This window comes from Chinchilla lanigera, unplaced genomic scaffold (genome assembly GCF_000276665.1).
Source record: "Chinchilla lanigera isolate Chin_1 unplaced genomic scaffold, ChiLan1.0 scaffold00091, whole genome shotgun sequence".
Lineage (NCBI taxonomy): Eukaryota > Metazoa > Chordata > Mammalia > Rodentia > Chinchillidae > Chinchilla > Chinchilla lanigera.
In genome coordinates this window covers 2,666,383-2,681,298 of record NW_004955492.1, presented here as the reverse complement: position 1 = coordinate 2,681,298, position 14,916 = coordinate 2,666,383, and the positions used below count along the sequence as shown (strand labels likewise).

Sequence of the window (14,916 nt, the reverse complement as noted above, 5' to 3'; positions counted from 1 at the left end):
GTTTTGCTGTGCTCTCTGCTCTGCTCTGCTCTGCTTTTTTTGAGCTCACTTCTGTGTTACTTGACTTCTCTGTGGTGGCAGAATCTTTCTCCTTCTGTGTGTGTCTGCAGCACCAAGAAGAATGCTCAACCCATAGGCTACCAATTTACAGTTTAGCATAAATGAGTAGATGCTTTAAATTTTCTGCAAATTTCAAGTTTGTTGACTCAGTGACCTCATAACTTTTTTCACCTTCAGAACTATTTTGCTCGCAACTTTTACAACATGAGAATGTTGGCCTTATTTGTCGCGTTTGCAATCAATTTCATCCTGCTGTTTTATAAGGTGAGTACATCTCAGTGTCTCAACAAGCAATAGAACAGTACAAGCAGGCTGAAGTGAATATACATAATTCTCAGATCTACTAATGAGCACATCTAAACCTGTCCTAAGGTGCATTTTAATTAAACAGAAAAGCTGAAGCCCAGGTACATCATTGATACCCCAGAAGGCAGGATGGATTTGCTCCTTCAAAATGAATGAGAAATGCCTCAGCTGCTGAGTATTGGATTTGGCTGAGGGTTTTCCCACAGTGGCCCCATCTAATTCAACCAAATACCTCACTTGATATTCTATGTGAGTGTGACATAACCTGTATTAAGTTCTTCTGATAATGGCAATATCAGCCATCTAATGTTTTCCTGCCTGTAAATAATGGAATTCTTATAATTCCGTTGGATTAGAATGAACTTTAAAGCATATTTATTACCTGCCTTGATGCTTGAAAAGCTGCCCTCTTAGCCTTTGTTTTTACTCTTTTCATCAGAAATTACTTCACATCCAGCTCTTGGCTAAAAAGGCTGTGTTGCCCTTGTTTTTTGTTTGTGACGATATCTTAGATGCAGAAACTGACTGTCCTTTACATGGTTTGAATCAGGTCTCCACTTCTTCTGTGGTTGAAGGCAAAGAGCTGCCCACCCGAAGCTCCAGTGAAAGTGCCAAGGTGACCACCAGCCTGGACAGCAGCTCACATAGAATCATTGCAGTTCACTACGTGCTGGAGGAGAGCAGCGGCTACATGGAGCCCACCTTGCGTATCTTAGCTATTCTCCACACAGTCATTTCCTTCTTCTGCATCATTGGATACTACTGTTTGAAAGTAAGATAGTGCGGCACTAAGGTACCTGTGTGCGTCTATACGTGTGTGTGAAGGTGTGTGTGGGGTGCATGTGTGTGTGTGTGTGTGTGTGTGTGTGTGTGCGTTGGAGATTAGACTTCCAGGGAAGCTGATTCTGAAATGGATATTATGCACATGAACTTTATTTGGAAATGTCCCACTAATCCACACCTATGGGCCAAGGGAGGAAGCAGCATGAAGCAGAGGGCAAAGCTGGGCTGTTGTACAAACTAGCAAGCACGGTCATGGGCTTCCATCTCTGAAGCCGATATGTCCCTTCATGATTGTCCTCGCCTGGCCTTTCTGTATCTATGTTAGCCAGCCATTGGCTGCAGGCTGCACTAGGAAGGGCATTTGTATTGTGTCTTTCTTTCATCTGTTGACAATTCACATAATGGACCATTTCACCCATAACTTCATGCCAGAAATGAGTTCACCTACCCACTGCTTCTCATAACAATGTTTCAGTATGTTCAGACTTAGAAAAACACCTATGAGTCATTTTGATCTGTTACTAGGTAAGTATCTAGTGCTATCCTTGGTGGAGATGCTTTATGGCTTGTGGTCCTTCACCCAGAAAATAATGCAGCTTTATCCCTAAAGCTCAGCCAAGGGAACAATAAAATTTGGTGAATAGAATTCGAGATAGTCCCTCGGAGTGCTCAGAGCTGCGCATTACTTGTGCAAGCCTGTTTATCTCTTCCTAGCATGGCTGGTTATCATTATGGTGCCTCTATTTTGCTTCCTTTGCCTCTGGTAGTAAAGGTTCCAAAAAGCTTGAGGAATTGGTGCCCAGGAGAAAAGGCTAGAGTGTAAGGATCTTTTCAAGAAATTTATCTCCCTTTTTCTCCCCTTGTTTTATGAGGTAAAGATTCTTGGGATGCCTCCAGAATGCCTGCATCTCCCATCTGTCTGTGCCTGTGTATAGTTGGTCCACATGAAAAGAGAATCCATACGTTCTGAAGACAGCTTAGCAAACTGACAAAGATTTTTGCTGAAGTGGAAATTAATGTTTTTCTCCACATAGTGTGTGCAGGCCTGCTGAGCATGGAATTGTTAAAGAGATTTTTCAAGTAAAACTGTTTTTTTAGTAACACACATTTTGGAATGTTAATAAGATTGCTAGATATTTTATACTCGTCCACATTGATACATATTATTTATATATATGTGACAGTTTGTATAATCGTGTTTTTCTCTTTAGTATTTAGAATGGTGTCATTAGTGCAATTATCTATGAACTCCCTATGTGTTTAAAACATATGCATATATAATATTTCCTCTGTCTTCTGGTTTTCCAAAACTTTTTAGATGCTACTTTCTACCTCAGTGTAGCTGATTCATTTTTACTCAATTTTTACCTTACTGGAAGTACATGGGAACTATGTCTTTTCTAAAGCTGTTTTTGTAAAGATAGTAACCACAGGAGATGCCATTAAGTCTAAACTAATTTTAGCTTGGTTATTTTTCGTCTGCAGGTCCCACTGGTTATTTTCAAGCGAGAAAAGGAAGTAGCACGAAAATTGGAGTTTGATGGGCTTTATATTACAGAGCAGCCTTCAGAAGATGATATTAAAGGCCAGTGGGATAGACTCGTAATCAACACACAGTGAGTGATGAATTATAAGAGACATTTCTGTGCTCAAAACTTTCAAAACATAAAAATACTTTGCTGAAGTTCCAGCAGATTTGTCAAAAGTTCAGCACAAATAAATATGAATTACATATTCAGCCAGGAAAACTGAGAGCAGACACTGTCAGCCTCCTAATGGATGCTCTCGATATTTGCCCTCTCTGTTCTTGAGCTCCCTATTCAAAAAGGGCTTTCAGGCTGTTTGTACAGTGTGCATGGAGCTTTGGTTCCATTCCAACATTGCTGAGTGTTCAGGGAAGTGTGTAGTAGGCATAACCTGCAGTGCAAATGTTATCTCACCTCAAAGCAGAGGAAGGCACAATTAATCATTAAGGAAAGCATTGCAGCATGAAAGGCAGAAATATTAAATTTCACTCTTTTATGTGTCTGAGTTCTAAACTTAGAGTTGGTACCAGTAGGCCACCTTATATAAAGCTAGCTGAATGTTATAACATGACATAAAAAATACTACAGAGGAACCAAATCTTTTTCTTTCCAATCATTATTTAGCCTTGTGAATTCAAGATCCAGATTTTACCTGCTGTTTCAGGCATAAATCCATCACACCACACAATTTTCCACCATAAAAAGGATTGATGGTAAAATCCTTTTCGAGTAGTTTACACTACTTGAGAGTAAAATGTCTTCCATTGATTGTGATTAGCGTGGCTTATTGTTTGAAAAGTTATGATTTCTAATAGGTTCTGAATTTTCCAATGGTACTAATTGACTTATACAGTATATATGTTTTCTCTAAATGCTAAATGTTTTGTTTAGCAATTCTATGCATTAATACTAACTCTAATAAAGTTAATCCCTTTTAGTAAATTCTATATATTAATCAAGGTACCAGAGACAAGGATTAGTGCTCTACTGAAAGTTTCTTTGAGGATAGTTGATGGGAATAAGACTTTTTTTATTTTCATAGGAAAAATAATGATTAATTTCTAGATACTTTAATTTTTAAAGACAGTTGACTAATTTGTGTGTCAGTATTATAAACAAATGATGAATATAACATAGTATTTGTTAATAAATGTGATTGTTACTCTTCATTAAAGTATTTACCCATAATTTTAATGTGATTTACATGTGCATGTGTTTATATATTAATATTTAAAATAATGTTTAATGTAACTGTAATGTAACTGTGTAATGAAAAATTAAGCAACAAGATGATAACCTCATTCACTGTACTTTTATGTGGATGGAAATGTATGTTTACATGTTACTTCAAGTATTTTATTTAGTTCAAAATGATTTCATTTGTCATTTTAAAAGAGTAATATTTTACTTCTCTGATTTTGTATCTTTTAGGTCATTTCCCAACAACTACTGGGATAAATTTGTGAAAAGAAAGGTAATCCTTCTTAAAAGGAATCAGTTTTGATTTTTTCTCTTACAGTGCAATTCTGATTTGAGTTTGATGTGGTTTAGATACAGAGTGAGATACTGAGGGGTGCTTTATCTGCCTGCTAATGTTATTTCCAAGTGACAATAGGACTAAATATGAGTTTTAAGAATAGAGTAGGATTCATACTCTGTAGCTCCAAAATAAATAAACATTGCTTCATCCACCCATCTTCAGACTCAGCTGAATCAACAGTGCTCAGTTTTTAACAGTAACAAGGCTTGGTAAGGATTTTCTTTGAAATTGTGTAGGTTATCTAAGTTGGTTAAAGGCTATTTTTACTTTCCTTTTATAGCTTTAAAGATTTTTTTTTTAAAAAAACCAAGGCCTTACCTATTTCTGGCTGTGTTGGAGTGTGGTAGGGAGAACACTTGATTCAGCAATGACTCTGAAAACTGCTGTGGCTCCGATGCTGACCTTCTGACACAAGGGTCAGGATCATTGCTGTGACACAGGATTCAAATGTGGATCCTATTTTTCCGGGATGGAATACATGTGTCAACATGCTTATATGTTGCGACCTGTTATTTTTTGCAACTCCTTACTTATTCATTGAACTGTCCTAATTGCCAGAATGGCTCAGGCAGAGCACTATTTCATAGTGAATTCTAGCTCCTCTGCATACCATATATGGCCAGATACAACCACTGGATGAAGTCATTTTTCCTTTACTTCCACTAATTCAATGCAGCTCCAAGGGTGGATTACAAAGAATTAACATGAGGGCAGAGATGGGCGGTGACAAACTTTTAGGTCTGGGAGCTTTTGAAGGATTGCTGGAGTCAGGAAACCAAGGGAGAGAAGTGGGATAGAGATTTTGGTTAGAGTTGAGTGGGTGAAATTGAGACCAGGAAGTTGTGACGCCATTCCTGTGATGTCCAGCCTGGTGGCAAGGACTAGGCCGAAGACCATTGGCTGAGGACTCAGTCATTACCTGGGTGCTGCTGGTCTCTTCTTTTGTGCAGTTTAGCAGCTTTCCAGGCATACAGTGTCAACTGTGTAAGGCAGTTTCTTTCTCTGCAAACTGGGATGCTAATAGTATGCACCTTACATGTTATGACAGTTATATGAAATAAAGCATAAGACTTACATGTTGTGACAGTCTCATGGAATAAAGGGAAAATCCCTGTCACAGAGTACGAGTTTGGTGATGGCCATTTTGCTCCCATTTCCTTGCACTTTTTACTCAACTACAGCACTCCTTCGTCTTCCTTGTGTTTCCTCCCACTCTGGAAGGGGAAATTTTGTTCCTCAGATGGGTATTACTTAAAATGCTGTAATCTGATTTGCCTGCTAGCAGTAGGATCATGGAAGATGGCCTATAAACTAGACTTTCAGTGATCTTTAAAATATGGCAAATATAGCAGAAGTATTCAGATAATCAGACACTGGGATATATACATGTATGATGTTTCTTAATGGTTGATGCCAATAACCTGCTCTTTCCCTGCTCCAGGTGATGGATAAATACGGGGAGTTCTACGGCCGAGACAGAATCAGTGAGTTGCTGGGCATGGACAAAGCAGCACTGGACTTTAGCGATGCCAGAGAAAAGAAGAAGCCCAAGAAAGACAGCTCCCTGTCGGCTGTGTGAGTGCCGTTTCTGCTCCCTCAGCAGAAGAAGAGCTGGGAGGGAGGAGGGACAAGAAGGAAATAAGTACATTTTTGAACTTGGAGGTGTATTGATTTGCTGTACTTCATTGCCAGAGGAAGCACAGACCAGGAAAGCAGAGTGTGTGCTGGGACACGCCTATAATCCCGGCATATGGGAGCTCGAGACAGGAAGATCATAAGTTGGAGCCTGGCCTAGGAAACTTAGCAAGACTCTGTCTCAAAAATAAATAAGTAAATAAGTAAAAAGGCTGAGGGAGTAAAAGGCTCTGGATTCAATCCCCTGAAAAACAAGTCAATGTCCACAGTTCTGGATATTTGGATCTATGAAATGGTTGGATATTTTTCTATTGATTTTTGAAGAGGTTTTTTTTTTATTTATACAGAACACAAGGCAAAAATAATATTCTTGTTCTTAATTTAAATTGCCTTTTGTACCCTTAAATGTCCTATAAAGCCACATAGATATGCAAAAATGTAACATATAAATGTTTCCTGTTCCTTCTTGTTTGAGAAGTTAATTTTTATATGTTATAGGAACTGAAACTGTGCATACCTTTTTAAAAAATATTCAAAGTTCATATCCTTTTGTTATAATTACTCTGCTTTTTTAAAATAAAAAAGCTTTACTATGCCACAAATGCTATAATATCCAAACTCTTTCTTGGAAAGTTTATTCAAAATGAAATACTATTTACATAGTATTTTCATAGAATGCTATTATAACTAGAAGGATATAAACCAATTGGATTGGATTCTCCTGAGATTGAATCTATGCTCATGTCTCTATCTCTTCTTCCTTCCCTCCCTCCCTTTCTCCTTTCTCTGTCTGTCTTTCTCTCTGTGTCTGTGTCTTTCTCTTTGTCTCTTTTACACACATGAATATATGTGGTATGAGTGTGTGTGTATGTGTGTATATATATATATATTTAGCATAGGTAGATACACAGACTGTCTCTAAAGCATTTAGAGGAGATCAGGTCCATTTAGAGTGGTATGGCCGTAGACTCTAAAGCATCTAGAAAGGTCAAGCTACCTAGTCTCTTCACATCAAACTATATCCCCACCCATCACTCCCATTTTTAACTTTTTTCTCTTTCTTTTTCTTTTTCTTCCTTCCTTCTTCCCTTCCTTCCTTCCTTCCTTCCTTCCTTCCTTCCTTCCTTCCTTCCTTCCTTCCTTCTTCCCTTCCTTCCTTCCTTCCTCCCTCCCTCCCTTCCTCCCTCCTTCCCTCCCTTCCTTCTATCCCTTTTTTATGAGACAGGTTCTTACTAAGTTTCTGAGTTGCCCAGGCTGGTTTGAACTTGTGATCTTCCTACCTCACCCTCCCAAAGTGCTGGGATTATGGACATGCTCCACCACACCTATCATAAATGCTGCTTTAAAGTGAACATCCAGATAAAAATAGCTTCATGTATCTATTTAATAGTCAAATCCATGAAGCTTGGTTAAATCCATTTAAGAAAGTGGCTAGCTTCCTTCCTGGAGGTAGAATGCTTTAGCAGCCAGAAGGGTCTTGTGCTTCATGGTGCCCTTATGGGGCAAAAACAGCAGCTCACATTTCAAAGCCATTTAGCAGAAGTCCCTGGCTCCTGGCTTATAGCTGACCCTTCAACCCATGTCTGTGGCCAGAGGAAGGCTGAGTCCTCTTTGGCCAGGATGAGCCGTGGCTCCTTTGAGGGTGGGATCAGCTTGGCCCAGCATGGCTAGCACTCTTACTATAAGAGACTATTGTGTCCTACGAAAAGGAAATAGGGCTTAATGATAGTAGTAGCACACCGTCATCCTAACAGATGAAAGAGATGAAAAATAACTAATAAAAGTTATTTTTAAAACAAAGTGAGAGACTACTATGCAAGATTCAGACATCCTGATATAAATCTTTATTTTGCTTTAAATTAGTTTCATGGAAAATAATTCACTCTCATACCATTTCCAAATCTCCCTTTTTTATTTAAGAAAAATTGTTCTTATATTGGAACCATTGTAAATATCCAAGGAATTTTTAAGAGGCTACTATAATAATAAAATTAATTATAGCTAAAAGATAACTTTACTTCTTTAAAAAAATACAGCTGTGCACAGTGGTACATGCCTGTAGTTACAACAGTGGGGAGGAGGATCTCTTGAGTCCATGAGTTCATGCCAACCTGGGAGCATAGTGAGATCCCCCCTGCCAGAGATGCTTTTTAAAAAAGCAAAATTTCTGGGCTAAGGTAAAGGAAACTTCACCCTTCCAGGAAAAATCTGAAATGTCAGCTTTGATTAACAACTACTTGTTCTGACACTTCCAATTTAAAGTTGTCCTAATCAAAGAAGAACATGAAGGAAATAATTAAAGATTGAAATATTAAGTCTAAAGGAGTCCTTTTGAAAACAACACTACCCATTACACCATATTGTATCCTTTCGTGTCTCAACATGATAATTACCTAGAATCAGAATACTGAAAGGCTGACAAAATGATTATAATTTCTAAGCTATAAATCAATGATAGGTCCTGAAAAAAATGAGAATTAACAAGTGAATTGTAGTAGATGTATCTTTGATCTGCAAAGATCATGAATATTCGTGTTCAGATTAATTCATTCAAGGTATATTTATCGAGAAGCATTTAAGGTGTGAGATATAATGCTTGTTACTGAATAGTTCACAGACCATGATGAAGACACTACATACAAACACACACGCACACAGTGACACCAACAGTTGCAGACAGAGGGGGAAATGGCAAAGAGGAGAAGTCTGTCTAAACCGGGGCACAGGGTTACATTCTTCTGTGGTTGGAAACATGGACTGAGAAGGTGAGGTTGCCAAACATAAAAGCAGACAACAAAGTAAAAAGGCCCTTTCATATATAACATAAACACAGTTGTAAAATAAATTGTATACAATCGTTTGACCAAAAAAATAATTCTGCTGAAATGCAGTTACAAATATATAACAAAGACAAGTGACGAAACTTTGGACTCACATATGTTGGCTAATTTAGTACAATTTCCAGGAATGAGTGTCAATTATAAAGTGAGTTTAGCTAGTAATTAGCGTAGGAAAAAACAGTGGGAAGGAAAGGTGAAGATAAATGGGAAATGTCTTTTGTTGTTTTCCCTCTAAAAAAATAACCTCGCAGAACACGGGTGCATGTCCTGAGAGGCGCTCTCTGCAGACCCCCGGACACCTGGGGCAGAGAGCAGTCTCCTGGGAAGGCTTCCAGTCTTGCCCCTGAAGATTAATGCATGTGCACAGCCTCTCTCACAAGTTGGAGTCTTTGATTCATGTGCATATCTACAGATTTATTTATTTATTTATTTATTTATTGTCATTCCAGACTGAACTCCATTGATGTGAAGTATCAGATGTGGAAACTAGGAGTCGTTTTCACTGACAACGTAAGCCTCCTTCATCACCAGCACAGAAAATGCAGCCGGATTAGATGAGTCAGTAGCTGCAAGGACCACTATTTAAGAAAGTTATCCAAAAACCAGTGTGTTTAGTACCTGCCATTCCCTATGGATAGACTTGATTAATCAGCCCCATCCCTCATTCCACCTCTTAAAAAACCAGAAGGGTAAAGTGAAAGTACGTTTATACAAGAAAAGGAAACCGAGATGCAAAGTCGTGTGTATCTCCCATCAGATTTTTAGTTGAGCAGAGTCATACTTCAATGGTATGTAGATGTCAAAAGAAATTGCTGAATAAAGGAAAATCATTAATTGTGCTAACTTTTAGTTTCTCTTGAAATTTAAAACGTGAAATTATTGTATTCCTTTTTGAGAATGATCCTTGTTTTTATCAAAGCACCTTTGGAAAGGGATCCTGGGCACAAGTATATATTCAAATACCGTGAAAAAGATCACTTTCTACTAAAAGCCAACAGCTATCTCAAGACTTCATTCTTTAATTTTACCAATGACTTTATAGTGAATGTTAGTTCTCATTCTGCTCTCTAAACACCGGTGACACTTCCATTTTGCTCAATCCATCCTCAACCCTGTCCTACAGTCTTTGGGACCAGAACTTTCAATACTGTATAGAACCCTCCCGGAGTTTGAAGTATGTCTCCTAAGTATCTTTTAGAACCATATCTGTTCAAAATAGCATGTTCCCTTGCTATCTTGCAAGTAACTTACCTAATGCAGCAGTATCTCACTTCACAAACACTTTTTTCTGCAAACAGAAGCACTTGGCACAATTTGGTTTTGTTTGCAGGCTCTACATCAGGTGATAAACACAAGCACTGCCGTCTTTCCTGCGCAGACACAAACATGGCCACCTTTCCCAAAATCGTAGAACAAATTAAATTTGTAAACTGAGGTATTACTGCAATAGAAATCCTCGAGGATGAAAAGGAGCACCTCCAACTCCCGCTCTAGTTGGCATTCTCCACTCAAATAGCTGTTCCATCTTACCTGTCAGGCTTCCGTACCCCAGTCCTAGCATACCCACTTTTGCCCAGGCAAGCCTATCTGTAATAGTCACCTTGCTATGGTCCTCCAGGAAATTGTGGCCTGGGTAGAGCCTGAAGTCAGAAGCACTCTCTCCAGACATCAGGGTCTCTTTCACCTGTGGGTTTATGGCTTCAGTCTGGCCAATCACTTCTCAACATCTATTCAGTCCTCAGGAGTAAGTTTTCTCTCCAAACATAGTCAGGGCTACCAGATGTAATAAGAGATTCCCAGTTACATTTCAGGTAACTCCAAAGGAAAAAAGTTCAGCATAAGTATGTGCCCAATACTGAATGGGACATACTTAGATTAAGAGTGAGTTACTCATTATCTCTCATTCAAGTTTAACGGGGCCCAATCCGTGCATGCACTCATGGCTCAGTTTATCACTTATCTCATCCTGTGCCCTCAACTTGTCCATTTCTCTCAATTTTTGCATTTCTTAGTAGCCTGCTAGCTACTTCAATCTGAGTGTACCGTGGCAAACTTTCCTCTTCCCTCTCGACCCTCCTCCTCGCCAAATCCAGTCCCCTAGCCACACACCATTTTCTCCGTCTGTTTATTCTTTGTGTTACCCAAGCTTAAACTACAAGCTTCAGTGCCACCTTTTCCTTCCCTCCAATACCTGCCTGTGGCCATTTGCCTAACCTGTGTTGAACCCATTTGTCTCCTTTGTAATTCTCCCTTCTGTCCTTGCCAGTTTTGCTGCCTTTCATGGATTGCAGCCTCAACCTGGAATCAGTGCACTAGTCTTCCTAATTTAATGGTCGTGCCTCTTGCAGTTGTTTTAGACAGTAGTCTACCCAGAGGGAGCTCACTTTCCTCCTTTGTAAACTGAACCTAAAGGTGCCTTTCTGACAGGGATACAGCTAAAATAAAATGAGAAACTGTGTACAAGTATGTGAGACAATGACCAGCAGTCAGTAAGTGCTCAAGACAGTTTGCTGAAATGCCTCTTCTCACAAACCACTCTCCTGCTGCCAACACTCTAGTGGCTCCCAAGAGCTGCATGGCATCTCCTGTAACTTGGACTTAAGGCCTTCCAGCCTTTTCAGCCTGATCTTCTGAAACAGGAAGCAGTCCTCCAGCCCACTCTCCCTCTCGGGCAAGCTCCCATAGTCTTACCTCGGTACCCTTGGTGTGCATGCATGTGCACGGTACTAGGAATTGAATGCCGGGCCTTTGAACTGAGCTATGTCCTTAGACCTTTTTTTTCTTTGCGATGAGGCAGGGCCTTCCTATGTCACTAATTTTCCCAGGCTGAGCTCAAACTCTTGATCCTCTTATCTCAGCTTCCAGAGTGCTGGGATTGCAGGCATGTATCACCATGCTCAGCTTCAATGTCTTCTTTTTATATGCCACTTTCTTTGCGTCCACTTGACCTTTAGCTTTGGGCCCAGATTGCTCATAAAATCTCTTTGCACCCAAAGACCCTCTTTCATTTCTTCTTTTTTAAATACTGTGAAATACTATAGTCAGAGCAAAAGTTTCCACCTCTTTCCAGAATAAGTACTCCTGATCCCACTGTCAGTACACTTTATGTAAAAGAAACTCTAATCCAAAAATGAAAGCAATCAAAGTATTTGTAATTCTATTTTGTTTAGTACCCCCAAGTATGCACATGTTCTAGCCTGTGTCCACATTAATTGTAGTCTGGATTTCTACAAATAGTACTTACTGTGTTGGTAGGTTTATAATAGCTTTTAATGACATCAAGAAGCATTTTGATTTCTTTGATTTATTTTTATTTATGTAAAGCAAAATGTTTGGCTAATAAAACTCATTTAATCTCTTATAACTTGTAAGTCTTAACAAATACTGATTTAAGGAGTGAATAAATGAAAAAAGAAGAAAAAGTCATTTAATTCTTTGGCTAATTGTAGGCCAGAGATGCTCAACCAGGGACAGTTTTGCCCCCATGTGATATTTGGCAATGTGTGGAGACACTTTTGGTTGACACAACTGGGAACTCTTGGCGTCTAGTGGATGCTGGCCTTCCTGCCATGCCCCGGGCAGCCACTCCGGTAAAGAATTACCTGGTGCAAAATATTGATTGTGCTGAGATTGGGAAAGTCTGCCATCGACTAATAAATCAATACTTTTTTCTCCATCTGATGGTAAATAAGAAAAGTCACTCTGCTTTAAAGAGGAGGATGACATTGAACCTTTCCAAATAAAGTAAAAATAAAATATGCAAAGCACTATTACAGCCCATTAGAATTACAAAGTGATAGTCTAAGAATCTGAGGCAAATTGAGTCATTACATCGGACTGAAGCCAGAATAGCTTTTGACAGCAGTCATATGTTCTGTCTTCTGACGTGACTATCCCCGTGCTTTGTCTTTAACAGTCCTTCCTCTACCTAGCCTGGTACATGACTATGTCCGTTCTCGGACACTATAACAACTTTTTTTTTGCTGCTCATCTTCTTGACATTGCTATGGGATTCAAAACATTGAGAACCATCTTATCTTCAGTAACTCACAATGGTAAACAGGTAAGTTCTTATTACTTTCTTCCCTTCACAGAAACTAGAAAACAAATAAGTAAAGATGACAGAAATGAAAACAACCCTTGGCTGACGGCAGGCAGCATTTTATTTTGCTTTGTTCCTGCTCGCTTGGTTGTCATAGTGTTAGGGATCGAACTTGGCCTTGCACGGGCTGGCAAGCACTCTGTCGCTGAGCCGCTATGCCCCAGCTAATGGCAGTGTGGCTTTAAAGGTTTTATCCAGGTGAGGCTGTACCTTCTATCTTCTAAGCCCCTGGGGTCAGTAGGTTTAGAACCTCTTAGACCTGCCTTCAAATCTAGGCTTGACCTAGTAGCTATAAGATTTTGTGTACGTTAATTAACATTTCTGAATTTCAGTGCACTTATTTAGCAAAATAAAAATACTAAAAGTGCTTATTACATTTTAGTGAAAATGAAGTGAAAGCAAATGTAGAGGGCTTATACCTGCATGTGAAGCACTGAGGGAATGAGTTACTGTTTGGTCATACAAAGCATTTATTCTGTTTGACATTATGGGAACCAGATTGTGTTGCAGCATACTGAGGCGTTAGTATATTAGTAATAAAGCGCAGAATGCTAAAATTTAATTTAATATGATGTGCTGAAATTGTACCGTTTTCTCCACTTTTAAGTTGGACCAAAAAAAAAAGTTTCATGCCTGACTTGGAGGAAAACTGCTTTAAATACAGAAAATCAGTTTATGTTCTGATGGGACTCAGTTGTTTTATGTTAAAATTACCTGTCATTGTGAAACTCATTGCAGAAGCATGTATTTACTAGTTCATTTGCTATTTTTTAAGTGTCCACTGGGTGGTAACACATTCTATCTTAGTTATTAGCAGAGTTTTTGTTTTCCGGAATCTTCTAGCCCAGCTCATTTTAAAATCTGTGCCCCTCCAAAAACCTTGAGCCATTGCACTCCGATTTTCATGACCCGTACTTTAAAGTTTCAGCAGGAGATTCTTTCATAGTCAGTGTCAGTTCTGGTTATGACTGTGACATGCACAGCAAGTTGTGGTTACAGTGGTAAAAGTTCCCTGTGCCTGTCCACCAATCAGTGGAGTGTGTTTGAGCTAGAACTGGAGATGCTGAATCACTTGTGTATTTCTACATGAAACATGTGGCACTATGTTCAATCAGCTTGTGAGCTTTGTGGAGATTATTCCTTATCCTTTTGAGGTAGCACGTTTTCATTTGCAGTCTTAAACTGAACAACCTTAAAAGGTAACACATGCAAAAATCTACAGTGCTGTTGTATTTCATGCATAGGAAGGAATTAAGCCCTTAAGCTTCTATTAAGATAACATGCTTCTCAATATAACTGTGAAGTGATTTTATGAAATATATATATACACACAGACATAAATATATACATATTTGGTCAAGAATGTATAGGTATGTGGTCATCAGAGAAAGTCCACATAAACATAATACATTACAATATGTCTGGTGATATAACCAGAAATATATTTTCATTTTCTATTTGGTAAAAGTCACATTTTTAAACATAGCATACTATAGCATATACATATTCTACCAGCTCCTGTCTTTCTTTCTCTCTTTCTCTTTCCTTCTCCTTCTCTGTCTTTCTCTCTTTCTCTCTCTGGAATTAAAGAAAGATGATGCAGGATTAAATGAGACCAAACTGTGACATTTGAAAAATCTTGCCTTTCCAATAATGTTGGTTCTCTATGATTTTTTTCACTTTGATTATTATACGTTTGTAAAGCAAGACTTTTCAGTTTTATATTTAAATCTGTTTATATTATTCACTGTTCCAGTTGTGTTCCTGGATTTTAGAATTCATGTTTAGTTCTAAAATGTGACTGACAATAATTTACAACCCCTCTTGCTATCATAACAAAAATAAAATGGCTTTATTGGGGGGTGTAAACTATTTACAGAAAATAATCTTCAGAAAAAGATGAAAATGCTTCATGTAACATATATCATAAAATATGTAGAGATAAGAAAAATGAACATTTTAAACATTTACTAGCATTATCAATTTTATTTGGATGTGAAACTAAATCATAATTTATTTACATGCTAACCCTGATACATATTTATTAGTCAAGTAATTTGGTTTTATAATAAATAGTCTGACAACTTAAGAAAAAGAGAATTTGTAAATACATTTCTTTTCTAG

General features: G+C 38.4%; 1 protein-coding gene across 7 annotated transcripts in view; it reads left to right on the top strand.

The window, feature by feature from the left end:
• The window catches only part of Ryr2 (ryanodine receptor 2 (cardiac)), a gene marked incomplete at its 5' end in the record, with an annotated part of 627,916 nt that overhangs the window by 594,214 nt on the left and 18,786 nt on the right, over positions 1–14,916 (top strand). For all 7 annotated transcript variants that reach the window (XM_013504706.1, XM_013504703.1, XM_013504705.1 and 4 more), the window contains 7 exon segments: positions 238–324; positions 917–1,138; positions 2,635–2,765; positions 4,107–4,149; positions 5,657–5,790; positions 9,140–9,200; positions 12,607–12,753. In XM_013504706.1, coding sequence (XP_013360160.1) covers positions 238–324; positions 917–1,138; positions 2,635–2,765; positions 4,107–4,149; positions 5,657–5,790; positions 9,140–9,200; positions 12,607–12,753 — 825 coding nt within the window.